This window comes from Poeciliopsis prolifica, unplaced genomic scaffold, assembly GCF_027474105.1.
Source record: "Poeciliopsis prolifica strain line A6 unplaced genomic scaffold, Auburn_PproV2 SCAFFOLD002, whole genome shotgun sequence".
Lineage (NCBI taxonomy): Eukaryota > Metazoa > Chordata > Actinopteri > Cyprinodontiformes > Poeciliidae > Poeciliopsis > Poeciliopsis prolifica.
This window is the reverse complement of record NW_026562377.1, coordinates 1,987,439-2,005,613: the sequence shown is the minus strand read 5'-3', so window position 1 is coordinate 2,005,613 and position 18,175 is coordinate 1,987,439. Positions and strand designations below refer to the sequence as shown.

The 18,175-nt window shown below is 37.7% G+C and overlaps 1 protein-coding gene across 2 annotated transcripts in view; it reads left to right on the top strand.

Annotated features, from left to right (window-relative positions):
• The window catches only part of bcar3 (BCAR3 adaptor protein, NSP family member), a 69,803-nt gene that overhangs the window by 18,451 nt on the left and 33,177 nt on the right, over positions 1-18,175 (top strand). The window contains exons 1-3 of one of the 2 annotated variants that reach the window (XM_055046266.1): positions 4,331-4,513; positions 16,301-16,463; positions 16,541-16,780. In XM_055046266.1, coding sequence (XP_054902241.1) covers positions 16,309-16,463; positions 16,541-16,780 — 395 coding nt within the window. In that variant the 5' untranslated portion in view covers positions 4,331-4,513; positions 16,301-16,308. Of the gene's footprint in view, positions 1-4,330; positions 4,514-16,300; positions 16,464-16,540; positions 16,781-18,175 lie in introns of those variants that run through there. The other variant, XM_055046257.1, reaches the window with a different exon arrangement.

The window sequence follows — 18,175 nt, the reverse complement described above, 5'->3', positions numbered from 1 at the left end:
TATCCAGATTAGGATATCCCATTTTTTTCTATGTCAAAAGGGGTTTTCTGCATGAATATTTTCCCATTCCCTTCCCTCGGCCCGACAAGCAGTTATAGACAAATTCAGCTGAACGCGTTCCTTCTCCTTTCTCCTTACATTAAGGAATTTAAACCTCCATGAAGACGTTTTCTGATTGATGCAGGCAGCAGCAGGTTTCTGGAAGGAAAAGATGAGGAATTTACAGAAATGAGAAGAGCCTCATTAAATTAGTTTTTTCAGGTGAGAACAAGTTCGCACAAGCAAGGGAAATGGCTTTGATACCTCCGGTGTGAGACGTTGTGCAATCATACCATGTGTACATGTTTGTACATATGTACAAAGTCTCTTAAAATAACTAAGAAGCAATTCGGTGACTAATGAGAAATTCTGTGCAGCTTCTTCCTCTTGGCTTCAGGCTGCTTGTTGGACCATTTAGATTTGCTTCCCTTGCTACGAAGTTGTGTTGAAGTTACTGTTGACGCTCTTCCTCAGAATCAAATTTTCCAACAACGTTATGGAGCGGCTGGTGTTTACTTCTGTTTCTGATGGGAGACGTGCACAGCGGCACGCAAGCATGCGTCTGGATGCAGATCTATTGGAAAGAAGGGCAGCGGAGGAGGAGAGGGAGGAACGAGACGAAGAGTCCGAGGAATGAGGGGGAGCGAAAAGAGAGACGGACGTTTAGTGAGTGATATCAGGCTGAGAATGTTCTGTGGAGACTTTGTATCGTCCATTTGAGGTGCTGGAGCTTAAAACTTGCTGACAGCCTGAAAGCAAACTGCTGTATTCTCCCATAACACAGCTCTGAAGACAAAGTCAGTTATTTCATGGTTTGATGGAAAACTGAAGACAATAAACTGGTGTCCAATGTTTGCAAACCAATGTTCAGGTTGGAGGACCTGCTTTCACTTCTTGTGCCAAAGCAAGAATTTCTGCTAACAGCAAATTTGCTGTTCATAATATTTATTCATGCCAACGCGCTAAAACGCTATACCAAGATGGACTTCTGCAGAAATGAATGCGAATGCGCTCAATACACCATGCGTCAATGTTTCTGTAAGTCTCTTACTTAAAATAAAAATTTTTGGGAAAAATTGGATGAAACATGAAGAGAGGAAATAGAATTCTTTTCACCCACTTCAAAATAAGAGCATGGACATAAACATCTTGACAGTCAAAAGCCAAAACTTCAGCACAGATGTCGAACTTTATTCAGCTGAAATTTCACAAAATAGCCAAGAAAATTAGAGCTTTAGTGTTTAGTGGGTAAAATTAATAGGGAAGCTAAGTTCGTTTTCAACGTTAGCAAAAGTGCTAAACGCAAAGCTAGCTCCACTGTTAGCACATTAGCAGAAATTCAACAACCACTGCAGAAATCCAAAGAAAGAAAATGATTGAAACTCCAGGTTTCCTGTTCCTAAAGCCTTTATTTACACCTTAACCTTTAAAATGTAGCAAATCTTATTGAACTGTCAGCTTTGAGCCAAACATTAAAATAGAGGAAAAGGGCACAACAACATAAAAACCTGATTTTTACTGCATTAATTCTAATGACTCTTAACTTCACATCTATTTACGACCCGTGCCAGGATTACATCCGTCTGCTGCGTCTGTTCTGAGCATTTTGGGAAATCTCAGGTGATTCAGGAGAAGATTATAGATGTGACTCTGACTCAGTGCGCAGCTTCTTGGAAATACCACCCTCACAGACAAAAGATGGCAGGAAAGATCACATGCCGCCGTGAAACGGCTCACAAGTTGACTCAGAGAGAGAAAAATGAGATATTTACTTGGAAACCTGTAGATTATAACACCTACTTCCCTAAAACCCACCAGAACATCTCATAGAAACCAGGACATGGATCTCCAAACAATAAACATATAAATTATCATACAAGCTTTATAAGCAAGAGTTTTCAAGCCTTTTTTTCTTTTTATTTAGCATATGCTAAATAAAAATGCTATTGCAGGCCCCAATTAAACAAAATCTCTCATAGTGTGGCTTGATGCTCTGTTGTGCATCTCACAGGATGAATAATTGAAATAAAAGCCATTTAAAAAAAATATTTTCTCTTTGTAATTTTATTTTTAGGAAAAAAAGACAAATAATAAATCGATTCAAATCAAATTTGATATGGAAAATATCTGAGATTTTAATTCTACAATCAGAAGAAACATGTTGGTCAATTTAAAACATTTTCTTTGTAAATTTCCCATGACTGCAAATCTTACTGGACGATAAATTGCCCTGAAGTTATTGCGATAAACGATAATATTGTTGTTTTGAGACCATTTTCAAGTGTTATAATGGTAATAATGGCAAAATAATGAAATAACTCATTTTCAAAGATCTTTCATTTCTAATGAACATTTAAAACTGGAAGACATTTACATTTTCAAAATAAAATAAAAACCCAAAATGAATTATGACGTCTCTGTAAACAAAACGTCATAATTCTCCCATTATGACGTTTTGTTTATAAAACGTCATAATGGGACGTTGGTGTTTTGGTCTCAAAGGAGCCAGTTGAGACCAAAACACCAAACTGAAAACTTTTACCATCCGCCTTTGGTAGAGAAAGAGACAAATGATGAATCATCGAAAAGGAAATTATTCAGTTTGTTTTAATTTTCCATGCGATTAAATAATTTATTGCTTTTTGTGACAGACCGACCCAGGACTGCTTTTACATTGTTTGAACACCGGGTGGCGCCACAAAGCACAAGTGCAAAAAAAAAAAAAATCAATTCCCAAAGATTTAGTCATGTAAAGACAGGATCCTGACAGCGAGTTGCTCCAATGAAAACCTTTAAGGAGCAAAACGCTAATCTTACAGCGCAGATCCAAACATTTCTCTGTCTGAGTGTCGTAAGTGGGTCATCGGATCATCTTTAGCTCCTGTTGCAGCAGGATGGGGTTGTTGCATTGTCTGCAGGAAAACACACACACACGTGCCTGTGTGTTATCGACTGCAGACAATACAAAGAAACCGGAGGACAAAAGAGCGTCATCCTGAAGGCTGCCAGCAAAGCCTCACGTTCAAACCAAACAAACTCCAACGTTGCAAGAATCCGACGTGACTGAAACCTGCAACACGCAGCTGATTTAAGCTTAAACCAACATTGAGTCAAGCAGGTCAGCCTCATTAATCTTCAGAGGGAATAAAGTTTATTTTGCAACTTGTTTGTTCCTCCACTGCAAAAACACAAAGTCTAACCAAGTTATTTTGGTTTAGTTTCTAATGCAAACATCTTAGAAATAAGACAAACACCAACTTACAAGAAACGTATAACAGGAGAAAAATGTCTTGCTTTTTTAATGATGCATAACAGAATGTATCGCGACACTGTCATCAATATAAAAATAAGTTTCTGTGTTTTTGCAGTGCATCCAGAACTTCTGCAGGTCTAGAATTAGGAAGAGGGCAGTTAAAATCTGTGCTGATCCCACACATCCTGGACACAAACCGTTGAACTTTTACTTACAGGCCAAAAACCAAAACAAGAATAACTCACAACCAAAACCTGGTTCCTGTTGTTAACCAGAGATGGGAAGCAACTTTTACCTGAGGAACTTTTGCTAGAGTAATTTCATTATCAAGTATTTCTGCTCTTATTCTCTTAAAACATATTTTAACCAAAAATTCACCAGACACAGACACACACCTGCAGGTTCTGTTAAAGTTTCATCAGTTTTTCTATTGAAAAAAACTGATTTAGAAAAATGTTCTTTTGCCTGATTTTATTAATTTTTTGCTACTAATATAAATTATTGTACTTTTAGTTCTTAAAATAACAAAATGTCCCCATAACTTTATATTTTGTTCTGTCTGATTATTTTTAAATATTATTATGTAATTATTAAATAATTATATTTAATATTGTGAAGACGTTTTACCAAATACTTTTTCTTCTTACTTTAATAATTTCTTGACTTATATGTCGAAGTAATTCTCCTCTTACTGGAGTAAAAGTTTTTTTCTTTCTAAAAGTTAATATCCAGCAGAAGTTCAACATGTACATAAAAGATATGGAAAGCAGAAACAGAAACACTCTGAGCCTCTTTTAGATTTCCTTTTCTATCACCAGATCATTTGGTGTTTGTGTAAGACGCAGCAAACAAAAGAAATACGAGGCTGTGCAGGAAACGCACCGGAGACGAGGTGAGCTGGATGTGAGAGGAGGAGTCGGGCTTTGGAGGACAAAAGGAAAACTCCTCCCAAACGCAGAGGAGCAGGAGGAGGAGCTGGGCGCTCGCAAATCGCTCCCAGGAGAGACGAGGCGGAGGAGGAGGAGGAGATGAGGAGGGACGGGCTTGTGATTGTGCGGCGCTGCTTGTTGTTGCCTGCCTGAAGCGGAGCGAGTGTGCAGGACGTTCAGCCGGTCAGCCGCTCCGTTTTGGAAAGCATGAGAAGGAAAAAGCTTGGAGGAAGAGTGAAGGACTGAGAGCTGAAACAGAGCAACAATCCGGCAGAAGAGTCGATTCTTACAGGTGAGAGAGACTGGAGAGTCTCAGACTGAAACAGGAATGAGTGGAAGTTGCTCTGACGGCACCTGAAGCAGTAACCGGATCATCTGATTTATCTGAATGATCTTCTAAACTTTTGGTTTTGTTCCTCCTGAACCATCTAGTTGAGTTTTTAAGCGGGTTATATTTGCTCTGAGAGTTTGCGAGCAGTAATTTCTCATCCCCAGGCGATGGGTGTTGCTGGTTGAGATCCCAGCAGGATTAATTATGAAAGATAACAGATGCAATCAGCAGCCCGGCTCCTGGAAATGTGATGTAAATCTCACTCAACATCCTGGTTTTTGCTTCATTTCTTCTTCCGAATTGCTGGTGTTTTTGTATCAGAGGAACTTTTACTCAAACCCAACAGATGGGATTTACTTTGACTGGACCGACTCGACCTCTGACCTCCCAGACATTTTAAACGACGAGCTGCAGGTCGGATGATGACATGCAGACGTTTTGTTGGAGTGAACAGAGCAGCAGTTTCTTTCAGACGTTAGTCAGAGTCGTGTCTTAAACTGCAAAGCAAGATTCAGCGTTTAAATCAGGGGTGCTCAAAGTGAGGCACAGGGGCTATTTGTGGCCAGGGACTGAATTTGTGCGGCCTCCAACTGCAGTTCAAAAATCATTCTAATTTGACCTGTAGAAGGAGATTGAGACTTTTAAAATATAAAATATACTAAGGATACATTTTAATAAATGTGAAGTACAAAATCAGCTTCGATTTAATCTATTAAACTTCACTAAATATAGCAAACTTTTTCAAAGAAAATTAATTGTTCAGCTGAGCCCAAAATAAACTGAAAATTAGATGATACAGCAAACCTTCAAAATCTGCAACGGTGAATCAGGAAATTATGGATAAAAAAAAGAAAAGTTTCAACCAAAAGTTTGAGAGGAATCAAATTTTCTACCAGGAAAGTTAAAATATTTGAGTTTAAAAAATGTTTGACTTTTGAAACTCATGAAAATTTTTGCAAGTCAACAATGTTGAAACATTTTTCTAGAAATTTCTGGAATTAAACTAAAATTTTTTAGTTTTTTTTCTAGCAAACTTTAACTTTTCAAACTCTGAAATTTTTAGGATATTTTCTAGTTCTTTGGTGGAAATGTACTTTTCCTTACTTTTCATGACCCAGGTGTCATAAAAACACATTTAAAGTCATGAAAAAAAGTGGCTATTTTACTTGATTTAAATTTTTTTTTTTGTTTTTTTACTCTGCAATTTTTTTGGCCCCTGGTTAGAAAAGTTGATGAAAATGTGTTAAGACGTCTCTGTACTTGGTGTCACATTAAAAGAGGCAAACATTTTACTCAAGTAAGAGAAATAAAAGTACTCAAGTACTGAGATCAAATTATTATTTCATATTTAAAAGTTACATCATCAGATGAACCGAAATATAAAGTTAAGTTGAAATTGCCCTGAAAAGCACCAAAATGACAAAATAAAACAAAAGAAAATGTTTCAAAGTCAGTCTTTTTACTTCAGACTCGCTTCGACAACCAACTATTGAAGAACTCCTTCAGATTCAGCTCAAAATCTGCTGACAGGAAACATGGCTGCATGTCTCCAATGAACCATCTGCTGGTCCAAACTGAGATCAGGACCAAAATAAATAGGAACAGAGCGCTATACAAAGCATAATTCACCTCCAAAATTCATGAAAATATTGAACTGTAATTAAAAAATAATAATTTTTGGTCCCCAATCCGTCTGCTGGACCATCAGGTGTGGAAACAGTCTGTTTTATTTAAGGATCATAGTTTCAGGTGACACAGGTTTGATTCTTTAATGAATCAGGCAGATTCGTTCCTGAAGTGTTTCCAGTTGCTCAAAGTGAGATTATCAGTCTCTGTGTTTCCAATGACCATGTATGTTGCAATCTGACATTTTGAAAATAAACTAGCTGTATGGAAACCCACATATTGTGACAAAAACTCAAGTTTTTTTGATCAAATATTTTGGCATTAGAATGAGTTGTTTTTTTAGCCATATTAAAATTGGTTTATTTTGCAAAACAGCAATAGAAACACTTTTTTTTCGCATCACATGAGTCACATGATCAACAACAGGATGTTACTACTGATGGAAACCATGAAGTAGATGACAACAGGAAGTAGTTGTCTTTAATGACATTGTGTGAACAAACCTGTTCAGGTCTGATTTTAATCACATTTCTTTATGGAAACACCACAGTGGAGTTTTTTATTTTATTTTTTACATTAGCAGAATATCTGTGTGTTGACGTCACATTTTACCCCCCGCTGTGTGCAGAATGAGTTCACACGCTGAGGGAAGTCAGGTGTTGATGTGTGAGAAAGTGAGAGACATGGACAAGCCAACAAAGATTGTAGAAGCTTTAAGTGGCAGCTACTGCTGTGGGATTTAATGCAGACCTCATTAACATGTCTCACACACACACACACACACACACACACACACACACACACACACACACACACACACACACACACACACACACACACACACACACATGCATACATGTGTGCTGGTGGGCCCACGCACAGAAGAGCGCTGTAGGACACCTCTCTCTCCAGCTTCAACAAAGACTGACTCTACATAGCAGTCATGTGACAGTCGTTCCCATTGTTCACTTCTGGCCAGGGGTGGGTTTCCTAGTGTGTGTGTGTGCGTGTGTGTGCGTGTGTGTGTGCGTGTGTGTGTGTGTGTGTGCGTGTGTGTGTGGGGGGGGGGGGGGGGGGAGTGTGCGTGTGTGTGTGTGCGTGTGTGCGCGTGTGTGCGTGTGTGTGTGCGTGTGTGTGTGTGTGTGTGTGTGTGTGTGTGTGTGTGCGTGTGTGTGTGTTAAAGTCTCTTCTGCAGCAGGAAAACTCCTTTAGCCAGCCAGAGGAAGCGGCTCATTCCCAAACATGTTTGTGTTCGTCCTCTCCATTGTGTTTAATGACAGAGCGATGCTGCAGCCGTTCCCTCATCTGAACGGCTGCGAATGTGGAGAAAATAGAAAATCTGAAAATTATGAGCATTTTTTATGTCGTAACCAAAGTTGGGTCATTACTAGTTACATTTACTTGACTAACATTTAGGAAAAATGCACTTTTAGGAGTATTTTTGCTAAACTGTGTGTAAATAATTTCACTGTGAAGAATCTCTTCTCTTACTACTTGAGTCAAATTCCTGGATTTTCTTCCCACTGAGTGAAAAACAAACATGTTTAAACATAAAACTCACCAGGCTCACCTGCAGTTTTTGATAAAGTTTCATAAGTTTTTATTGAAGGAAACTGATTTGGAAACATTTTTATTTGACCAGATTTTGTTATTTTTGTTACTGATATGAATTATAGTCATTTTGGTTCTTAAAATGCCAAAATTTCAACTTTATGTCTCAATGTTGCAGAAGTTCAACTCTTACTTATGTATAATTCTTGGGACTCTGGCTAAGAGTAAAAGTATCACTACTTCAACATATTTTACTATAGTAAAAATAAGAAATGGCAAGAAATTCCTCAAGTAAAAAAGTATTTGGTTTCTCAAATACAGAATAACTGATAAAACTATAAATCATTTAATATTTAAAAATTACATCATCAGGTGCAACAAAATATAAAGTTAAATGGAAAGTTTGGTATTTTAATTATTTTAATTTATGATTGAAACATGTTTGTTTTTCATTTAGTGGGTAGAAAATCCAGAAGCAGAAATACTTTATAATATATTTATTCAAGTACAAGATATTAAAAATTCTCCTAAAAGTAAATTTTTCTTCCTCAGTGTTACTCAGGTAACTGTAACTAGTTGCCATGCGGCTCTGAAACTGGTTGATGTGAAGAAGGAAACGGTTCCTAAGCGCCACTTTGTGGATTAAGGAAAGTGCATCTTGAGCTCTGATTGGTGTTTTGCTGTCAGCTGCAGACTCGGGCCGGGCGCCGACAATCGAGCCGCTGGACTCAAATCAGTTGGATGTTGAAGAGAAGTTTTGTTTTGAGAGATGAACTTTTTATTATCACTAATCTTTTATAACGGGTCGCCTCTCGTTTATATGTTTATGCTGCCATTTCCTCTTCCTGTTAATCTCCCCAGCCATGACTCTCTGTGTGTGTGTGTGTGTGTGTGTGTGTGTGTGTGTGTGTGTGTGTTGTGGTGTGTGTGTGTGTGTGTGTGTGTGTGTGTGTGTGTGTGTGTGTGTGTGTGTGTGTGTGTGTGTGTTTCCAACCCAAGGCCTTCAGCACCAGCACTAACAAAGACCCAGAATGTTTTGTCTGCTGCTCCAGTGCCAAGGCGAGGCGTGTGATTGGTTTGGTGCTGCAGGTTTTCCTAAAATAACTTCTGATTTTATCCACTTGTTGCTTCCAGCTGTGATTAGTTTTATGCCAGTTTTCTGGGACAAACGTCAGAGAAAATGAATATTTTTAAAAATGACTTCATAAAGGCAGGTTTTGGTCTTGCCTTGTACTTGTTTGGTTTTTGGAAGCGGTACCCTGAAGGTAAAGGTAAAGGTCTGAACAGTTGGTGTCCAGGATGTGTGGGGTCTGCAGTGTCCCATTTTCTGACTCTAAACAAGTGCTGAATGCACTGCAAAAACACAAATGCCATTAAATATTTTTGGTTTAGCTTCTATTACAACTATCTAAATAAGACAAAACTAACTTAAGTCATTTTTGAGATAGGCACTTGTTTTAAGTAAATAATTCCTTAATATTGATGAAAAAGTATTTGTTCCAATGGAAGATTATTTCAGTCTATCACTGAAATTCTTACTACAATTATTGTTGTTGTTAATATTGTTTTCCATACATTATTTTTGACACTTTCTTAAACTTCTGTTGCACCTGTAATTCCTCTTTGCAGGACAATGAAAGATGTTTCTGTTTCTATTTCTACAGAAAGAAACTGCAGTAAAAAAAACCCAACTTGGTTAATGTCGAAACTTGAATGTGAAAGTATTTACACTTGAACATAATTGCGACTTAAGCTGTCTGTTTTGTACAGACACTGATTCATTCCTTCAGGGGATAGTTTGGCTGTTTTGAGGTTCTGTGATGTTTTTAGTAATGCTGCTGGGATTTTTTTAGTGAAGCAAATAAATTCCTGCAACAGTGAAAGACAAACAGTTCGTCAGGCAGATCCTTTATTTAACTGATATTTGTCAAACAACTGAAACTCAACATATGGGATATTAGGCCGTATTTGCAGAAGTTTATTTTTCCTCTGCTGGGGAAAAACCAAAAACCAAAGTAGCAATACCTTTAGCAAAAATCCCATTTAGTGCGTTTTTATACTTCCATTTGGGTTTCTACTTCTAAAAACAAACCAAGTGCTTAAAAAACTAACAGAGGTTTGGTGTTTGGAAAAAGATCCGTTTCTAAAACCTCCCGATGTGCTGAGACACATCGGGAGGTTACCCGTTACCTACCAGAACTCCAGCACATCTGGTCAGCTGGTTTTACTGCTGTATGGGCTGTACAATGGCTGCTGGAAATGTCAAAAGTTTTTTGTTGTTGAGTCACCGTCCAAAAACCACTTACTGCGTTCTTGTTTGTTGTGCAGGAGGCTCCCCTTCTGCTTTTCAAAGATGCTTCTGTTTGCATCCATTTCAGTGAGTGTAAACTTTGAGTGAGGGGGCGTGGCCAGCAGGAGCTTATTTGGATTTAAAGAGACGAGACGCCCTAAAGCAAACTAATATCTCATTATCTAGGAATGATTGTGTGTAAAAAAAAAATGTAGGGAACATGTTTTGTATAGGCCGTAGACCTATCCTGACATGTCTAAGGGAGCATAATAGGTCAACTTTAACAAAAGTTTCTTTTGAAAGTAAAGACCGGTAATATCTGCTGTAAAAGTGTTGTCATAACAACCGATAACTGTAACTGCGTTTACATAACTTAATTCGTTTGTAAAAAAAAAGAAATTTAATGTGAAAACAAACAGCAGCAAACAAAAAAAATAAAACCTGCTTTTGGTTCGGACCAAATGACCTTCCTGGTTTGAAAACATCCTGAAATAAAAAGTCCAAATTAAAACGTTGAGAAAAACAGGAAAATGTTTGTCAAGACCAACTTTGCATTCTGGCTGTTTGGAATAAAACTGAAAGAAATGTGACAAAACTGCACAACATTTCCATAAAAATACAAAGAAATAGGGAGAAGATTCCTGCTGCCTTTATGTCTCCTGGTCTGCTTAGATTTAGCTTTTATTATTTTAACAAATGTGACGTTTTCATCATATTACAGTGCCACACATCTTTATTCTCATTAATTTATACAGATTTTAAGAGCCTTGGAACCGACCTTGCAAGATGAAAAGTTAATTTAGAAAAATTACTAAAAGTTTTAAATTTAGCTGCAGCAGAGGCAGAGGGTCGAAGGTCGTCCACAGCAGAGCGCTGATGTCAGCCGTTCTGCAGCATCACCACTCTTGGATATGAAGGTCTGCTCAGTGATCTGACACATGAAAACACATAACTCATAACTGGGAGGATTTATCATCACTGGGTTCATGTCAGACGCAGCATTTGAGGCAAATTAAAAGAGAAAATATAGCTGAAATAAACTCAAACTCTGCTGAGCTATTTGAATTGTAACCTTGAATTTATGATGACTTGTACATGTTTAGTGCACAAACTAAAACCTTCGTTGCTCCTACAAGCTTTAATACAAAGTTTGCAATTTTATGTGAATAAATATAACAAATAATTTGGATTTATTCTGAGTAAAAACAAACTATAAAAAGTTTAAGGAATTAATAAAAATTTTAGAAATAATGTACTTTTAGTTATGTTTTAATCAGAGTGGCATTTAATCAATAACTATGTACAAAATTAGACACATTTTCAATTAGAAAATCTTTTTTTTTTTGCTGCTAAATTATTGAATATACAATGTAGACGATCTGAGCTCCACAGCAGAGATACTGATTGTTTTGAATCTGTAATTTAGGTTATTAAACCATCAGATTGGTGCAAAGAAACATGGAGTCTGGATGCTAGCATTAGCGTTAGCGGCTGTGCTGCTGCTGTATGTTAGCATTAAGATGCTAATTTAGGTTTGAACAGTTTCACTGACAGGCTAACTCCTTTTAGCACAACAATAAGCTTCTCCTTCGTCTCTTCATGTCGTTTTTATAAACCAGAAATTAACCACCAGCAGTTTGTTGTTGATCGCAGATGTCGCCTCTGCGTCAGATTTACGGACGTACCAGAAACAAAGGCTGGAACCTTTGCATTAGGGCCAGGAGTTGACCTGAATTCAAAGTTCAACTAAATGCATGTTTCTAAAACAAGATGGCCGCCCAGGAGATGTAGGAGGTATTAAATAGTAATTTATTTTTGGAAAATTAACAAGTTTTAAGAGAAATTTAGTTTAAAAATGTCATTGCATAAAAAAGATTACCGTATTTTCCAGGTTATAAGTCGCACCCCTGGCCAAAATATGAAAAAAAACTGCGACTTATAGTCCTGAAAATACAGTAATTACATTGAAACTGTCAACATGATGAAATGATCAAAATTTGACTTTGATCAGATTGACTTTATTTACAACTTTACAAACAAAAAGAAACAATAAAACAAACCAATAATTTACCAAAATAGCTCATACTTACTTGCCCTAAATATACGCATTAAAGTCTCTGCTCTAATTTCTACTATGAAACGTCGGGTCGGTTCTGCAGCCCTGCAGTTTGTCTGGTGTTGAGTGAAGCGTCTGGTTGACGCTTCACTGAAAGAGAAAGATAGATGAGGTCAGAAACAGAGAGCAGCGTCTGAAATACGACTGACTGAAATAAATGACAGACGGATAAAGAGGGAGAGAGAGGGACGAGTTACATTCACTTCAGTAAGTTTTTTGGAAAAAAAAATTATAGAGTACTTTTGCTATGATGTACTTTTTACTTGAGTCATTTTATTATGAAGCATTTGAGTCAAATTTCCCACCTCTCTTAATATGACTGACATCACTAGAAGTAAACAGGCATCTTAAAATACACATCAGTGCATCAGAGACATTTAGGTAAAATATGCATGAAGGAAAAAGTTTAAATACATTTCCACCAATAAATTTTGAGATTTTTCAACACATTTTCTAGAAAAAAAAAACTTTCCTCAGTTTTAAAGTGGAAAATTTACTAGAAAGAAACTCAGAAATTTTGAGAGTAATTCCAGAAATTTGTTGACTTTCATCATTTTTTTGATGGATTCTTCTGTTTCCATCAACCTGGAATTTTCTTCTCATATTTTATATAAAATAACTTCCTGTTGCCTGAATACTTTATGCTAAACAATGAAGAGTTTGTCACTTATATGGATGAGATTTGACTCTTTACACACAACAGGGGAGGTTGTGTGTCTGGCAGATGGTCAGTATCACACACACACACACACACACACACACACACACACACACACACACACACACACACACACACACACACACACACACACACACACACACACACACACACACACACACACACACACACACACACACACACACACACAGAGCTGAATCCCTCAGGGTCGTATAATGGGTGTTGTGGTCGTTCTGCAGGAATCCACATTCTGCCTGGTCCGGCGTTCCTCAGATAAACGTCTCTCTGCTCAGCGCTGAGCGGTCCGGTCCGGTCCGGTCCAGTTCGGTGCAGTCCGGTCCGGCCCGGCCGGCTGTTGATTCCCTTAAAGCTGCATTTGCATTTTCATTGACATTCATCTGCAAGAGCCGACGACACTGAGACCCCCCACTGTTTTTTATACAGATGTTTCACAGCTGGCTGAGGAATCCCAGTTCCATGTCTGTTCATCCATATCAAACATCATCAGTTAAACTCCAGCCTGTCATAAATGATGCTACTTTTAGTTCCTACTAAATTATCCACTTGTTCAAGTTTTGCTATGCAAGTTAAAACTTTATATTTAAAAAAAAGAAGAAGAAAACGCTTCTGTTTGGCAAAAGTGAAAGTCGGTTCTTCCTCAGTTCTTATATGATCTCCCAGTAAATTGTCTGAAATAACTTTATATTATCGGTTTTCACTTGATGCCAATTAGACACAAAATGTTACCAAATATTTTTGGTCTAGTTTCTGGTGCAATTCTGTTATTGCATTTAAACTAGACAAAACTAATTTACAAGTAACTTTTCAGCAATAAGTAGAAACTTGTTTTATGCAAATAATTCCCTAGTGTTGATTAAAAAGTTAATAGTTTCACTGGCAGATTATTTTAAGATAATAAGTGAAATAATCTGCCGATGCAATTAGAACTCATTCATCAGTTTTAAGGATCTATTGACTTAAACAAGCTGCTATTGTTAGTTTTCTTATTTCAAATGAACTGATACATTTGCATTAGAAACTAAAGGCAACTTGGGAAGATTTTGTGTTTTTTCAGTGTGAAATCTGTAGTGATGGACTCGGATCTGAATCTGCAGAGTCACATAAAGACGGTTGCAAAGTCAGCCTTCTAACACCTGGAGAATATTTCCAGAATGAATACTTTCAAATTTATTGATTCACTCAATGAACAAATTACTGGAGAAAATAACAAAACTGACAATCCTGACAATAAACATCATGTTATTGAATTTATTGACAACATTTAGATCATGACAAGAAATTTATCACAATAAACGATAAATACAAACACGCTGGTTTTGATCAGAACTGAGAACATCCAGCTCTGGTTTTTCTGTTATTTTAGTTTGTATGATGTGACTAAGTGCTGCATGCAGAGTGATTCAGAGCAGATGATACATCCTCACATGGCAGGAAAATGGGGAAAGAACCTTTCCTGTGTTTTCCCAGCAGCGCACATCGATCCGTCTTTTTCATCTCTGTGTGTTTTTGGGCCAGCAGATGACAGCTTACTTCATCAACACAAAATAAAGTCGCAGGGAGGGAAGCTGAAGCGGTTTGCTTCATATTTTTCCATCCTGTCAGATTTGGATACGAATCGGTTGTGAAGTATTTCTAATGTAATCACAAACCTGCTGGAGCGCTTCACATCCTAATCCTAATCCATAAAACTCCTCTAAGGCTGAAACGATTCATCTGATTAAACACAATTAATCCAATCAATCATTGGAATTGATTAATCATCAATTAAACCAAAACTGTTTAAAATATAAAAACATTTTGCATATAAGGTGGAAAGAAAACATTTTCTGTAAATATGTTTCACCTAAAACAACTCGAGGTATTTCCTTATTTTGATGTATTTCTAACACTCAATAAAAAGTGGTTAATTGAAAAATCTTTTTCTCTGATTAATCAATTAATCATCAGAATAATTGATTACTAGAACAATTGTTAGTTACTGTGTATTTACCATTTTAATTTTAAGCATACATTTTTAATAGAATATGATGGCCCACTATAAATAGTGACAAAAAATGCATCAGAGTGATCAAACTTTTACTCACATTAATGTAAATGTGTTTTAAAGACGTAACTTTGAAAATAAAAAATACAAAAATCTCTTGACCCTCGCTGAGACCCCGACCTCCAGAGGCTTCTCCATTTAGAAAATATCACCGTTAGATTTAGTCTGAATTCACTAAAATAGTAATTATTTATGTTGCTGAGTGTTTGGACACATAATTAAAACATAAACTCTGTCCTTCAGGCGTGACATGTAGTATTTAAACGCCTTGTGTTCTTGTAATTACAGATAGATAATGATGACTGTTGGTTGGCATTGTGGTCGCCTGACAGATAATCCCAGTTTGGTGTCTCTGGGTGTGGTAACTGTTGTCTCCGACACTGTTTTTGTGCGTTGACTCAGAAAAACACAATGGCACAGAGGAAGTTTTGGCTAATTTGCAGGTCAAGTATCTTAGTGCATCTGAATTAAAGCAAAACTTACAACAACTGTTAACTAAATGAAACCTGGAGATGTGGGTGTTACTGATGCCACAGCCAAGGAAAAACCATGGAAGAAAAACTCAAACCTCTTTCGTATTCGTCGTTTCTCGATGACCGAGTGTTTTCCCGCGCAGGCCCGTTGCCAACAGCTCTGCTGGTGTAACAGGATCAGAAACAGTCAAACATTCCCCACAAAAACAACGCAACATTCAGTACGTAACAGTTAACAAGCTTGATGATTATTTTGTGATTATGAATAAGTGGCCGCTGTGGTGGATTAGCTACCGCTGCTATTAGCTCTGCTATTAGCTCTGCTATTAGCTAAGCTAACACAGTGGCGGTCGATTAGCTGTCGCCTGCTCTGCTGATGACCTGTTGGTGTGCTGGTCGCCCGTTTTTTATTTTTTAACTGAAACACACAGCATTCCACAACACATCTACTTTTACATTTGTCATAGTCAAGTTAGCATAGCTGAGCTACTTCCTTTTCCCTATTGCTATTAAAACTTTTTCCTGACTTTATCTAGTTGTCGTAGTGTTGACAATCAGTAGCAGTTGGTTCCTTTTTCTTTTATGCAGCACAAATACTTTTTAAGGTTTAGTGCATTAAGTTGTTAAGTGAACAGCTAAAGCTAGTGCCAGTCATCGTTAGCGAGCAGCTTCTCGCCCTCCGGATGGCGGTGAGGTCTCACTCTGCAACAGATGAATAGGAGGTTGTTTTAAGTCAGTAATTTCTTAATAGTTATTAAAAAGTACTTGGTCCACTGGCAGATAATTTCATTTCTAATGTCTTGTTAGAAGCACGTTGAGCTGCATTTTAATATAAATGGTTCTTTATAAATACAATTGATTGATAATAATCTGCCAGCGCAACCAGAATGTTTTCACTTGTTTTTTTGACATTAATCATGCTTCTTGTAATTTTTCTGCCTTTTCCAGAGTTGAGGATGATGGCTGAGGGGCGTTTTGCCAGTCTGCCCAGGTCGCTACATCATCACACTATGGGAGGAGACTCCGCCCACTCTGGAGGCCCTGGCTCTGCTCATGGCGTCTCCCCCAGAAAACTCAACATCCCCATGGATCTCCACGGCTCCAACCCCTGGTAATCCTCACTTTCTTCATACATTTATTCCCTCAAACTCTAATTTATCATCTCAGTTGCTTGTTTCTTTCATGCAGCATCCCTGCAGGTCAGCAGATTCCCGCTGCAGCCTACCAGTCGGTCTCGCTGCACGGGACGCTGCCTCGTCGCAGGAGAGGCGGAGCCAACGTCAGCCAGAGCAACCACAGATGGGACCTGAAGACCAATCAGACGCAGGCGTTGCTTTCCGGGAACGCGTCAGTGCCTGATGGGCTCGTCCTGCAGCCCGCCGCGTCTTCGCTGGGTCAGAATATCAGCGACGACTTAAAGAGTTGCAGGTGAACAAGCACCAACATATTTTTATAGTTTCATATTTTCAGCATCAAGTTGTGGTTTTTGTTGAATATTCTGTCCAAATAACCCATAAAACACACATTGAAGTTGAAAAATCATTCATCTGGTTTTACTCAGTCTCATAATTTGATGATTAAAACAAAGAATGTTTTCACCTGGGATCCATTATTTCTAAAACCCAAATCTATGCTCTCTCATTTATAGATTATAGATGAACAAATATTGATCTATAACATAAATAAATACATATTTTAATAATGTATTTACTTCAGTTATATTTGGAATTACTTTTGTCAATTTTACATAAAGATGAATAAAGGATATTCTATTATTTTATTCTTTTCTATTTAAAGGGATGACTGGAAAACCTAAAAATTAACTTGTTCATATTTTGTCACATCACATCAACAGGCTTTCATAAATTTTATTTCATTGTTATTTTATGTGATAAAAGCAGTAATAATTGTAAAGTGGAAGGAATAGCTGGTCATAATCCATCATAACTGCTCGTTTAAACTGTTTTCACCTCCAGTTTGAAAACTTCCCTTCAAAATGCTAGAAAATTGTGTGAACTCTGTAAAACGGGGGGAGATCCTTCAGACCCGGACGGAGATACAGAGGGTTGTAAACGGAGCCCTGGGGGTGAGAGGCGTTATCTAACCTTCAGATCCTCATCCCCCTCATCACGCCGCCCATCTCTCTGAGCCGGGTCGGTTTACGGCTCTCTGAATCTGATACGGGCCGGCTCCGTGCGCTCCGTGCGCGCCGCGGCCTCCGGCGCTCGGGGTGTGGCGGGTTTGATCACGGATCGCTCTGAACTCTTTGTCTGCTTTCTCTTCATCGCTGGATCCATTTGAGCCGCTGCTGACATGCGGAGCAATGATCGGTTGAGTTCAGCCTCTGCAGGTTCTTGAAACAGTTTAGTTCAGCTTTGAGTGACTCACAGCAGGAACAACATTCAGAAACAAGCAATAAACGTCACATTTTGTCTAAAATCATCAATACGCATTAAATATGTTGATCAATGTTTCAGTTATTCAGTTAATAAAAGTCACAGGTTTGTTTTTAGCCTCAGTTTAAACAGGTAGTGAAGTTTCTGAACGTCCCCAACGAAACAATTGTTTTTATTTGCGTTATTTCCCAAATTTTAGCCTAAAATACTAGAATTTTCACAGTTCTCTCCGTTTCTCATCAGATGGAATCATTTCTAGTTATTAAATCAAGTTTCATGATCAAATGTTTGAATCTCTGTTTTGTACTTTTAGTTTTAAAGCATGTTACTTTTACTCAAGTGTAATTGTTCTACTCGGTCAGTTTGAATTGGTTTTGAATATATTTTGGTTAAACTTCTGCAGAGAAAAGTTTCATTCAACCCACCG